The sequence below is a fragment of the Cotesia glomerata genome, linkage group LG6 (assembly GCF_020080835.1).
Source record: "Cotesia glomerata isolate CgM1 linkage group LG6, MPM_Cglom_v2.3, whole genome shotgun sequence".
Taxonomy (NCBI): domain Eukaryota; kingdom Metazoa; phylum Arthropoda; class Insecta; order Hymenoptera; family Braconidae; genus Cotesia; species Cotesia glomerata.
Genome location: NC_058163.1, coordinates 20,066,412 through 20,079,275, shown reverse-complemented (window position 1 = coordinate 20,079,275; position 12,864 = coordinate 20,066,412). Strand labels below are relative to the sequence as shown.

The following is a 12,864-nucleotide window of genomic DNA, read 5'->3' as shown; positions in this document are numbered from 1 at the left end:
TACTCATATGTATAAGAGGGATTTAACAGATAACTGTTTGTTATCATTTTCATACCTCTCAAGGTTATAGATTTATCCATAACGAACTAGTTTATTAGTAATAACAATAGTTGATAAATAAAAATATTTATTTTCAGCAGAATATACATGTAAAAAATTTTATTTCTAGTAGAAAAAATTCCCAAAATGAAATATCATTTCAAATCAGTTTAAAGTCCAAAAGGTGAAGGATTTATTAAACTAACGGACCTTCAGGAAGTCACAAGTGATAACCCGACGACGAGACATTGGACGTACTTGAGTAGTGTTATTTGTAAATTATAATTTTAAAAATTTTTTTACAGCTCGTGCTTGATTTTTTTTACAACTAAGTACTGCATTACTCAGAAGTAATATTTTTAAATAAAAGATTTTATTACAAGTACTATTACTCAATAAGTAAAACTTTAAATCATTACATTATAATTTATAATATACTTTAATAAGCTGAGTAATATAATGATCTCATTGACTATTAAAACTATTTTTAAATCTAATTAGTTCATTATCTATTTCCCAGGTATCAAACGAATATTAAATGTGAACTTGTGTTGTTTTGACTGAAAACGAGAAGCGCTTGCGCAATTTATTTCAAGTATATAATATATATATAACATAACGTGATCTTGAAGTGCGCACATTGTTTAATGAAACTAAATTGACAGTTTTAATAGAGGCGTCAAAAGAAATAATAGATCAATCAGTATTGATGATTTTAAAGTGTCGATTTAATCTTTATTTTATGTTTATTTATTAACCAGCATCGTGTTATATTTGTATTGGGCATATGTATAATGTAAAATATAAAATGTAGCTATAAGTAACAGAGCAGATTACATTTTTTTAATACATAAATATATGTGTATAATTATGAGTATATGAATACAATGATACTAGTGAAGAAGAGACTAGTATAGAGAATACTAACAGATACAGTACAGCTGACGATTGTGTTGCGTTTTGCCCGCTTCCTGGTAGAGTAAAGAGACTTGACTTTACTTGGACGCGCTCGTTCAGTTCATTTTGATTTTCAGTCTACATCAAGACTTCACGCGGCTCGGAAGTTATTTCAATAACGTAAACATTGTGCATTACTCTTTAATTAATAATAACTTTTTAGTTATATACTACTACTATTAATAATAAATTTAAATTATTAATATAAAAGTTTTAATTTTTGTGGTAACTTGGATTTTTCTTTCAACATGTGAGTGATTACTGTATTTTTTACTCTATTTTTATAAAATAATCAGTATTTTTGTTATTATTGTAAAGAGATATTTTCTATTAGATTAAAAGTTTAAATATTTTTGAATATCGTGACCTTTGACCAAAGCTGTCAAAATTATCAAAAACTACGTGATTTTGTTTATTTTATTAATTATCAACTTATTAATTATCTAATAATATGCTTAAGTTTAAATATTTTCACTAGCTAAGGTTGTTAATCCCTTATAATTGTTTACTGTTATTGAAGTTATTTATAATATTAGTTGCATTAATCAGCAAGTTAAATTTTTGACTTTCTCGTAGAAAGCGCGGGTTGGTTGACCTGATGATTTATCCTCATTTCTCGTTGATGTCCATCCATCTCGCGTGAGTCAACTGTACCGCTACTGTCTAGATTTAATGAGCAATAATATAAACAAATACATCCATATGTATGTTAGTAATTATTTTATGCTTTTTAACATTTTATCCAGTGTATTTTGACCGTCTGTTAACTTTTTTTTTATTTAAAATCACTCGACAATAAACCAGACACAATAAGTTCACTGTTTTCTTCCGAAATCTTCCTTTAGCATTAAAAAAAAACAATAGTTTTTTAATAACAAAAAATTAACTCGATCAACCGGTTTTCTGAAAGTTTGTTTATTTCTTTTACCTAAAAATCTTATTTTAAAACCAAACATTTTCTTTTTCGTCTATCATTCTCTTAAATCTCATTTATTTATGTTTTTACGTATCACACATCTAATTGATTTTTTTCTTTTCTCAGAATTTTTCAGACCTTGAAGATCAAATAACAATGTCTTTTTGTATTAATATCGCAAATTATTATTTTTGATTAATTAATAATTAATTCATCGCTATGATAAAAAATATTGATGATTCTTAGAGTTTTATCATTGAATTTATTCGACATTTATATATTTAATGAGCTTGTTAATTATTATAAAACAATCAATAAAATAGGAAGACAAAAATTTTATTTTAGAAAAAAAGCTGTTATGACATTGATAAAAGACTGAAAATTATCAATGTCATCCAAACGACATTTACATACACGGAAACCCAGATGTATGCATCTGAGAAACAAGTTTAATTGGCAGTTTTATATTTAAACACAACTATTATATTATCTTTTAGTTATCATTAATTTATATCTTGTTTCTGTCACTGTTTATATTGGGTGTCGAATTTTTGCTTTATTTTATTTTGTCTCGTCCCTCTATTCGTCGGGCGATTTGGTGATTTTATTTTATTCACTTTTTAAATGTTAACTATAAGCTAAAAAATCAAGTTTTGTTTAGCTGATTTGCAATTCCGAAAATTCAAACTATCGGATCGTGATATTTATTTATAATAAAAAAGTATAGTTAAAAAAATAAAAAAAATTAAATAACGAATTAACATACAATACAGACTGACTGACAGGTAATCGGAAAACCCATGCTGACTTTTCCATAAAGAATTATACATTCAGAAGTACAATGATAATGAATAATAAGTTTGTTACATGTAAAATGTAAATTAATAAAAAAAAGGATAAAATAATAAAGATAAATAGAATGGAATGACATGCTGAGATTTATAATTTGACATTCTTATGTCCCAAGAAATCTATTAAAATTGCATATTCAGACAATTCGCATCTTTATTACGCAAGTTTCCTAATGATAGGTGCTCGACCATCGTACGAATAATAATCACATTAAAAGACATTCACTCTGTAATCTGAATCGACGAGATGTGATTTAGAAAATCAACGATGAAATGTGGTTAATGAAAGTGTAGGTATCTATTGATAGCAATGAAGAAAAATTGCATTTTATATACATGGAAATTATTTTAATAATACAATTATTTATTGATACTGAAATCAGCAGACCTCTGATAGTTTTTTAAATTTCTGTAACAAATTAATGATGATAAAAAAAATTTTTTTCTAAATTCGCACTTACAATTTTTTTAAAGAAGATTTTTCCTTTACATATTTAATTAATTATAAACATTGATAATGATTTTATTATATTTTTAACGGTAAAAAGTTTATTCGAGTATGATTATTAAGTGTTTCATTCGGCTTTATGTAAGAGGCCGGGAAAATTCTCGAAATTAGTGTGGGGCCCAGGTACATTAAATAGATTAGTACCCAAATAGATAGATTAATAGGAGTTTTGTTATACGTAAGCAAACTCACTTATACTTAAAATAAGAAGTACCTAAGTAATGAGTTAATGGCAAAGAACGTTAGCGAGAAGAATTTATCTCGAACAGAAAGATTTTAGGGTAACAATGTCCAAATAAATTTTTAGTAATGCTCACTTAAATAATTTCAGACGATATATAAAAAATAAATACTAAGTAGTAATATAACGTTCAAATAAGTGCATAACATTTTGATTTAAATAAAAGTACAGTGTAACAAGTAACAAATTTTGAGTAAACATAAAGTAAATTCATTAAACAAATTAAATTTTTATCTGCATAAGAATTAAATTATAATTTACGAATAAATAGTGACAAAAATAATTAATAAAAGTAACCACGTGTATCGATGAAACAACTCCAGGTATTATCTATATTTTTGTAATTCTCATATGTAATTTTTAAATGTTAATTTACTATTAGATAAAATTTGTAAGTAATTTAGTCAATGAAAGTTATTTTGTGTTTAACAATATATTCTATTTACTAAATTTGAGTTATGATTTTATTAATAAAAAATTTCCCTGTAAAACTTCTGGGTTCCCGTTTGTTATATATTTGTTATAAAAATCTTAAAAATTGTTAGGTGTCTCTCAAATTCAGTATAATATTTTAAGATGTCTTTTAATTTCAACGTCATAATTATTTCAACGTAAATTTTAGATTTTTATGAATCTAAAATCAGCAGACATCTAACTATTTTTTGGTTTTATTCAAAAAATAAATTAGTATACTAAGAAAATACTTCTTTAAAAATTCCATTTTTAGTTTTTTTTTTTTTTTTTTTTCATTTCTACGAGTGGAATTTTTAAAAAAGAAAAAAATTCTAAAGATCGTCAGATGTCTGTTCGATTCAATATAATTATATATTTCTTGATAATTCCATTAAGGAGAGTCTAGCGGTAATAATATAGTACAATCTAGGGAAAGAACATGCAAGTTAAAAAATTTTGTGAAATGATGACACTTTAAATAATACCTATTTTTTCTCAAAACTTTAGTTGCTATTTTCAGAGTTATTTTTAAGAAATTTGGATTTATATTGTCTATTTAGTCCTACGTATAACTTAGTTTTTTATCCTTAAAATTTAGCAAAAATTGTTGAGATTAGTTTTTTTTTTTTTTTTTTTTTAATTATCTAAAATTGTTAAAACTTTCATACTTTTATCATGAAAATTAATTTAGCAGATATTTGATGATTTTTAAGATTTTTGTAACAAATAAACTATGGAAAAAAATTGACATGTTGAAATTTTAAAAAATTAGTACTGCAATTTTTTTTTTAATAATTTTTCGGAACAAATTTGTTTCTGAAATAAAATTAAAAAATGGTCAAGTGACTGCTAACTTTAATGTCATATTTTTATGACTTTTTTAATCTTTAAATTAATAACAACTTTACTAGAATTTTCTTAATAGGCGAGACCATCTTTTTCTCGCTTTGCTCTCACGGAGTTCAACGGAACTATCTCTGTCGCACTCCCAACAGCAGAGCAATTGCAGTTTCGATTGGTTTCATGAAACGAATGAAATTTTTGAAAAAAACGCTTTGTGGTGAAATAGTTTATTAAATTATCTATTATCTCTAAAAAGGTTTTTTCAAAATTTCCATTCGTTTCGCTAAGTCGATTGAAACTGCAATCACTGGTCTCGGCTGTTAACACCTTTTCACTTTTCATTATTCCTTCAAGCATTAATTGAAGTTAGCCAAATGTTAAAATAAGTGGGATCTAATTTCTGATTGGTTGACTTTGAAGTCGAAATTTCTCATTAGTTAATCAACGACTTGAAGTTATTCATGAATCGATTATCGAATTATTTGCGTTTACGCATTCACGCACAGTAAATCTCAAGTACAAGCATAAAACATTTGTTAAGGAAGTCCTTTCGCTCCAGTTGAGTCATAACAACTGTAGTAGTAAATTTTCAATAAATTAAAATACAAAACCCATAAAAATTCCTAAAATTAAAAAATAAATAGTATATGAGGCATTAATCGTTGAAATTTTGAAAATTAAAAAAAAAAAATAGTTAAATACAAAAATTAATTTGACTCTTGTAAATCAGCTGCTAGTAACCTGTCCGTGATTTGGCAAAGCTTTATTTCGGTTGTTTACATTTTTATTTGCACAATATAACCTTAACCGTGTTTAACTTTTTGCAGTCAGTGTAAATAAATAAATTAATTAAAAATGTTTAGTCACAAAACCATAACATTCTAATGTCTCATGGCAGGAATGCTAGTATTTTTTAATTATTGTTTTATTTTTCAATTATGAATTATGAAAATTTGCTAACAATAAATTAACTAATAAGTTTGCATGAAAAACATAAGCGCGTTAAAGTTTAGTTTGAATTTATTGAATGGTCTGAAGCTCGCGCGCTACGCAACGTTGCCAAATCTTTTGACTCCATTTTATAGTAGGTAACTTGAGAATTTTTTGTGATTTTTAAATATTAATTTCTCAATAAATATCTCGGTAACTGATATATTTTATTGCAAAAAAAGAAACCTGAATATTTCGAAAATCTGATTTTTAGTTTTTTTTTACTTCATCTAATCCATGTCTGATAGTATAATTCGAGAAATACTGCAAACGTCTGATTTTCTCGTAAGACTCTGAACAAATACTAACATTTAAAAATTTTATTTTTTCAAAAATTTGTCCGGTAAAGTATAATTTAAACCTCACTATAAGATAAATAAGGACCTTAACTATTAGAAAAAAATTAAATTTACTCATAATCTAATATTTTTTATTTTACATTGGCGGCGAAAGGACCTCCTTAAGAAAAATTCAGTTAAAAATAATTTAATCTCAAACCGTAAATTAAATCGGCAATTTATTAAAACAAATTACTGTCATGAGTCATGAATAATAATGATAAAATAAGTTAAACTACGCGTGTATCATCATTATAATCGATATATCACATTTAATTGCTGAAGAAAACCGTATGGATGGATTTAAACCGACAACGCAGCGAACTTGGACATTTGACGTCATGAAAAAAATTAAATGATTAATTAAGCTGGCTTGTTTTTATTCGGGTTTGAGTTAGTAATTATAAATGTTAGTGACATTATTAATTAATATTAATCTTTGAGACTTAATATGCTTAAAAAAAATATCTTGATGCATTGCTAAACAACGAATAACTTATTTAGAAAATGAATAAAAATATAGCTGGTTCATTTGACGATAATTAAATAAATTAGCACTTGTAAAAGGAATTTAAGTGGTTTTAATATAATAATAGTAACACCTAAACTCATATATGTTTATTATTTGTAGCGATTTCAACAATTGTTTGGATTATAAATTTGATCTCAAGTTTACAAAGTGAAAGGGAAAGAGAATAGCATGGAAAAAATTTCGTAACATTAACTTACATTTAAAGAAAAAAAGATATTAAGTGAAATTAGCGTTAAAAAATTACACACATATTTGTATGCATACTTGTAAAAAAATAATATTATTGTATTCGCAAAAGAGAGAGTTTTATACGCTTGCTAATTGACATAATTCATTACTTATAATTTATTATTATTATTAGATTAAATTAATATTTGTATTTTTTCTTTTTTGCAGTTTGTCTTCTGAACAATTACCTATAAATGCTCGACTAGGAATGAATTTATCGAATGTATTTGAAGATTAAGGAGTAATTGGAGGTTTAAAAAAATTATCTGAACTGCAATTACAATGACAAGCGGCTCGCAAACCCACGCGTCACCATCACGCTCTTCCTTGAATTGTTGTCAGGGATCTGACGACACTAACAGTATTAATGATGTTACTGAAATACCAGAAGTTACTGCTAACAATTACGGCGTTAAACCCAAGCACCAATTCCCAAAACGCCCGGAAGTTGACCTGGCGTTCAACAATATTCGCTTCCAAGTTCGCTCGTGGAATCTCCGGAAACTTAAACCAGGTAATCAATTTTATTATTTCACAATTTTATTTATTCAATTTATGATTTATTTTAGCATTAATTATTTCGGTATTTAAAAAACATCCATGAGCTCTAGTGAGTAATAATCTAGTATATAAACGCGCAATAAAAAAAATAAAAATCTTATAAATCAGCGTACAGTATTAGATAATTAATGAGCGTTATAAAATACTCATCGTTGAATTACGTAGATGTACTTCTTCTGATTACCAATGAACTCTATGTATGTTTACGTTTTTCTACTTAATTTTATTATAATTTTTATACATATTTTTTTCTCCACCTTCTCTCGTGACTTGTGAGTAACATACATCCGTTTAACGTTGATAATTCGTCGTATTATTCATACAATGAGAAAGGAAGCTATAAGTATACGTCATAGGTGTTGCTTACGATCGTTCCAGTGTATTGTTTTGTAGTCACGAATATATCAGTTATTTTAATTATTATTATGTTATGTTATATTGTACGCACGTATGTGTTTAATTATTTTGTTTAAAACCCTTTCATTTATAACTGATGTTTTTTTTTAGGTGAATATTTGAAGAAGAAATTTTTAAAGGTATAAATAGTGGTTGGCAAATAGTTTGCAAAAGGAAATATGAGTGTATAATTTATATAAAAATGAAATATATAAAGATGAACGAGATAAACTGGTCACGTAGATAATTTATTGTGGCGTTTGAATCATATGTGTGCCCTTATGAACTCTCGGTGACTTGACTTTTTTTCCGAGTATATTTAAAAAATATATTTATCGATGATAAGAATTAAAGATAAAAATTTTATAAGCTATTTGAGTAGTTATTAAAAAATTTTTTAAAAACTAAAGTGATTTATCGAGGATTGTGCTAATGTACATTAGTGGTCGTATAATTTATTTCATTGTTGTTTAAAAATAAATATGATGAATGAATAATATTCATCAAGTGCAATTGAAATGTGGATAGCTCTGATTTATAAGTAATGTAAAAGAAGATAAAATTCATCGGTTTAGGTAAAAAAATTTGTAGGATCAATTATGATCTATGAATTAATGAATTATTTATTTTAATTCAAGAAGTACTTAAAAGCGTACTTAAATCGGTTTTGTAGTTAAATAATGTCGTAGTAGATTACCGGACAATAAATGCCAAGAGTTTTGCTGTAAATCTGCCGACATAAACAGTGTCCTTGGACAACATGCCTTTATTGCGCGGCGATTTCATTTTTAACGGTACACAAAGCCCGGAAAACCCGGTCACGTTCCATTTCATGGCGGATATCACGTGATATCAATGGGTCAATGATATATTTCTATTATATTTTATCATCAATTAATTAAATTTGAGAAAGTAAATAAATAAAACACCCCAAGTCGTATATGTCTTTATAATTCAAAATTTCATTTTATTATGCAATGACATTTAGTTACTTAATTAATAAATTTTTTAATTTGATAATTCATTTAATAGTATATTTGATTGCAGAGTCGAAAGAAATTCTTCATGGCGTAAGCGGGGAATTTCGCGCCGGTGAACTCACGGCAATAATGGGTCCATCAGGAGCCGGCAAATCGACCTTGCTGAATGTTTTAGCAGGATTTACGTAAGTTTTTATTTTTATAATGCAATGCAACTCATAAATGCATAAGATCTTCGCGGTCAGATAATTGATGAATATTAATAGTAAACTTGATCTTGTGCAGCGTCCAAGGCATGACCGGTGAAGTTTCAGTAAATGGAAAACAACGTTCACCGTACAGCGAAGGATGGAAAAGGACGTCGACTTACATTCAACAAGATTCGATAACACGTGCTCAGTTGACTGTCGGTGAAGCTATGACTCTTGCTGCGAATCTTAAATTAGGTTACACGATTAGTTCGGCATTCAAACATACACAGGTATCATCTTCATGACTATTATTTATTTCATTTTTATTTACTATCAATTTTTATTACCTATTTTTATAGGTAAAGACAGTCATAATTCTTATTTTTGATTTTGATTACTTAGTTATAATTATAATGTGGATAATCAATTTCTTCTTTTTTTTTTTAAGAGTAGCACTGAGTCGCCAAAAGTTGCGGCCATGAATTTAAGCAATAAAAGTTAAACAACTGTAAAAAAATATTTTCATATAGTTATAGAACTTATTTTTATCTTTTTTGGTCATTTAGCATTTAATCAGTAACTAAATTATTGATATTTTATAATACAGTCATTAAACTTTATATACGAACATTAAACAAGTATACATTAAATTAATTAAACATTTCACAATAATTATAATTTTTCAAAGACGATAAGTTCTTAATTTTTTATTCAAAGTTAAATGACATCAACATTTATTTCCATTGACAAACAAATCTTATTGATATCTTTAGAATGCTCTATTTGAAGAACAGTACCAATGTCATCTTCAATTATAACACTATTATTTAAACCTTGGTTTTAAAAAAATTTTTTTAGGTTTAAAAAATTTTGATTGCTGATTCGCTTGAATTCTTGATGTTCTTTTATGCTGAAAAAGCTTTTACATAAATTTTAAAACCTTTTTAAATTGAAAAAAAAAAATTTATTACATTATATTTTATTAAAAATATTAAAAAATTGAAGTTCATTAGATAACAAATGTACTATTATTTATTAAAAATCAATAATTTCGGACGCATACTTCTATATACTATCAACTGATTAACATAATACGCAGAAGTATTACAAATATATCTAGTGAGTTTAACAATTATTGCGTGTACATTTATTATGCAATATAAATGCTTTTAAAATTCTAAATAAAAATAATTCATTTTACATAAAAAATGGTTAGCGTGCGAACTCATTATTTTCATTATAAAATTCAAATCAGGCAATCTCATCAAGATTGCAGTCGCTACTTATTATGATGCTAAAATATTAATTTGATTATCCACTAAGCCAGTAATTTTTTATTCCCGTCAATTGAAATGATAAAATTACAATAATAAATTATTTAAATATTGTCATGGACTAATCAAGGTCTTGGAGCTTCTGGAGATGCTGGGATTGAGTCATTGCTACGATACATTATGCGGTCGTTTATCCGGAGGGCAGAAAAAACGATTGGACGTTGCATTTGAGCTCTTGAGTAATCCCTCAGTATTATTTCTCGATGAACCGACCACAGGTATCATAAATTATCTTTTTATAGAAATCTAACAATCTAACTCATTTATTTTTTTTTAAATTCAATTACAAATAAGAAATAAGCAATAAATAACAACTGATTGATAGTAATAATAATAAGTAAGACAAGAAAGATTATAAAAAAAAAGATTTATTATTACAGGTCTCGACTCAGCGTCATGCAGCTCGTGCATTGCGCTACTGCATCGCCTAGCAAGAATAGAAAGACGTACAGTTGTCTGTACGATTCACCAGCCTTCGGCTCTGCTATTCGAGATGTTCGATTCGCTGTACGCACTTGCCAGCGGGCACTGCATATATCGTGGGCCCGTATCGTCATTCTTGCCTCACCTGACTTCTGTAGGGGTGAACTGTCCTGCTTATCACAATCCTGCGGACTTCCTAATTGAGGTAGCAATTGGAGACTACGGAATAACTGTTGACAAGCTGGAAACAGCTGCTGAGAAAATATGGGAAGACCGCAAGAGCATAACGACCGCTTCTAAGATTGCTAAGTTCGAGGTTGAGGTTAAAGAACCGCCTCCCCCAGCTGGATTTTTAGCTCAGTGTTATCTCTTGTACAAGAGACAGCTTATGTGTCTGAGAAGAGATTACTCGCTGATGATGACACGGTTACTTTGTCATCTGATGATTGGAATAATATTCGGCTACCTCTACATGGGAAGTGGATACCGTGCAAATGGAGTTCTTGCCAATTATGTCTATTTGTACGGCTCGCTTTTGTTGATAGTCTACACCGGTAAAATGGCCGTAACATTGGCATTTCCTATTGAGATGCAGATACTTACAAGAGAGCACTTCAATAGGTGGTACAGATTAGCACCGTACTACATAAGTTTGTTGCTGGTTGAAATACCTTTTCAAGCAGCCTGTGCCAGTACTTATTTGGCTGTCAGTTACTGGCTAACTGGACAACCTATTGAAACCCATCGCATATTATTGTTTATGGTTGTCAGCATTGCTGCCAGTTTGACGGCACAAGCTTGGGGATTTTTCATCGGAGCGACTACTCCAGTCAAGGTAAATTAATTCACTAATTATAATCATTATTTTACTTTATTTTATTTACCGTACGGTAATTTAATAGATTTTTATTTAATAACTTTTAGATTGCTGTTTTTGCGGGCCCAGTTATAGCTGTCTTGTTCTCAGTCTTTGGTTTCTGTATCCGTTATATGGACACACCGGTTGGGTTCCGTTGGATTTTCCACATTTCGTACTTCAGAGCAGGATTTCACAGTCTCTTGTATACAATCTACGGCTTTAATCGTATAGATCTCAAGTGCGATGATATTTATTGTCACTATAAAAAACCCCTAAAATTTTTGAGCGAAATGGAAATTAACGACGTTAATGTTATGAATAATTTGGTCTTGATCGTTGGCATTGGTGTACTTATGCACTTACTTACTGCAAGTGCGCTTTGGTGTAAATTAAATAGACGATAAAACTTTTTTCACACTTAAATATTTTATTATACGTATATTATTATAAAGAAATTATGAATTTATATGTGTAAAAAATATAACATAAAGCGTGATTGCTCAGTATTTTATGAATGTGTGACTGTCAATTATTCATTGTTGGATACGATGCCTTATTGTTACTCAACTCAGATGTAATGAATCATTTAACTGACTGTGCTGTCATTAATTATTCAAAAATACGTTGAATCTCTATATTATATATAAAATAACTTTTATAAATGTTTCAAGTCTTACCATATATTTGTTACTTGATTTTCATTTAAATGAAAACATTCAAATATTTAATTAATTAATTAATATTAATATTAATATTAATAATGAATAAAGAAACAATAGTATAATTGTTAAAAAATATATTTTATGACTTAATTTTTCTGTACTAAAAAAATTTATTTGTCTGTTGAGCAAATTTTTTTAACTAGTCCAGACTAGTAACAGTCATTAATCGTTAATATATTCGATAATTGCTTTAAGTTGGTATTTACGATGATATAAATTGTTTTTTTTTTAGTTAATATAAATTTTGAATGGTTTATTATAAATAAAGATGTTTAAAAATATATTTAATTTGCTAATAATTTTCCTCATAATTTTTTATGATAAATCTATAGGTTAATCGATAATTATGTTTTGGTTTTGTTTAAAAAATCAATTAGTTATAAGAAAATATTAAAAAAAAATTGCATTTATAAATTTTTTTTAAATTTCTACACATGGAATTATTTTTTAATTTTTCTTCTGATAATATTTAATTTGTAAAAAAAAATCTTAAAAATTGTAA

At 27.4% G+C, this 12,864-nt stretch overlaps 1 protein-coding gene across 1 annotated transcript; it reads left to right on the top strand.

The window, feature by feature from the left end:
• Positions 1–671: 671 nt before the first annotated feature.
• Positions 672–12,312, top strand: LOC123267403 (ATP-binding cassette sub-family G member 4). The gene is made up of 7 exons (XM_044732015.1): positions 672–1,246; positions 7,065–7,410; positions 8,901–9,018; positions 9,119–9,314; positions 10,429–10,576; positions 10,739–11,616; positions 11,706–12,312. The coding sequence occupies exons 2-7, from the start codon at positions 7,179–7,181 to the stop codon at positions 12,042–12,044; spliced, it is 1,911 nt and encodes a 636-aa protein (XP_044587950.1). The 5' UTR covers positions 672–1,246; positions 7,065–7,178; the 3' UTR covers positions 12,045–12,312.
• The last annotated feature ends 552 nt before the right edge of the window (positions 12,313–12,864 follow it).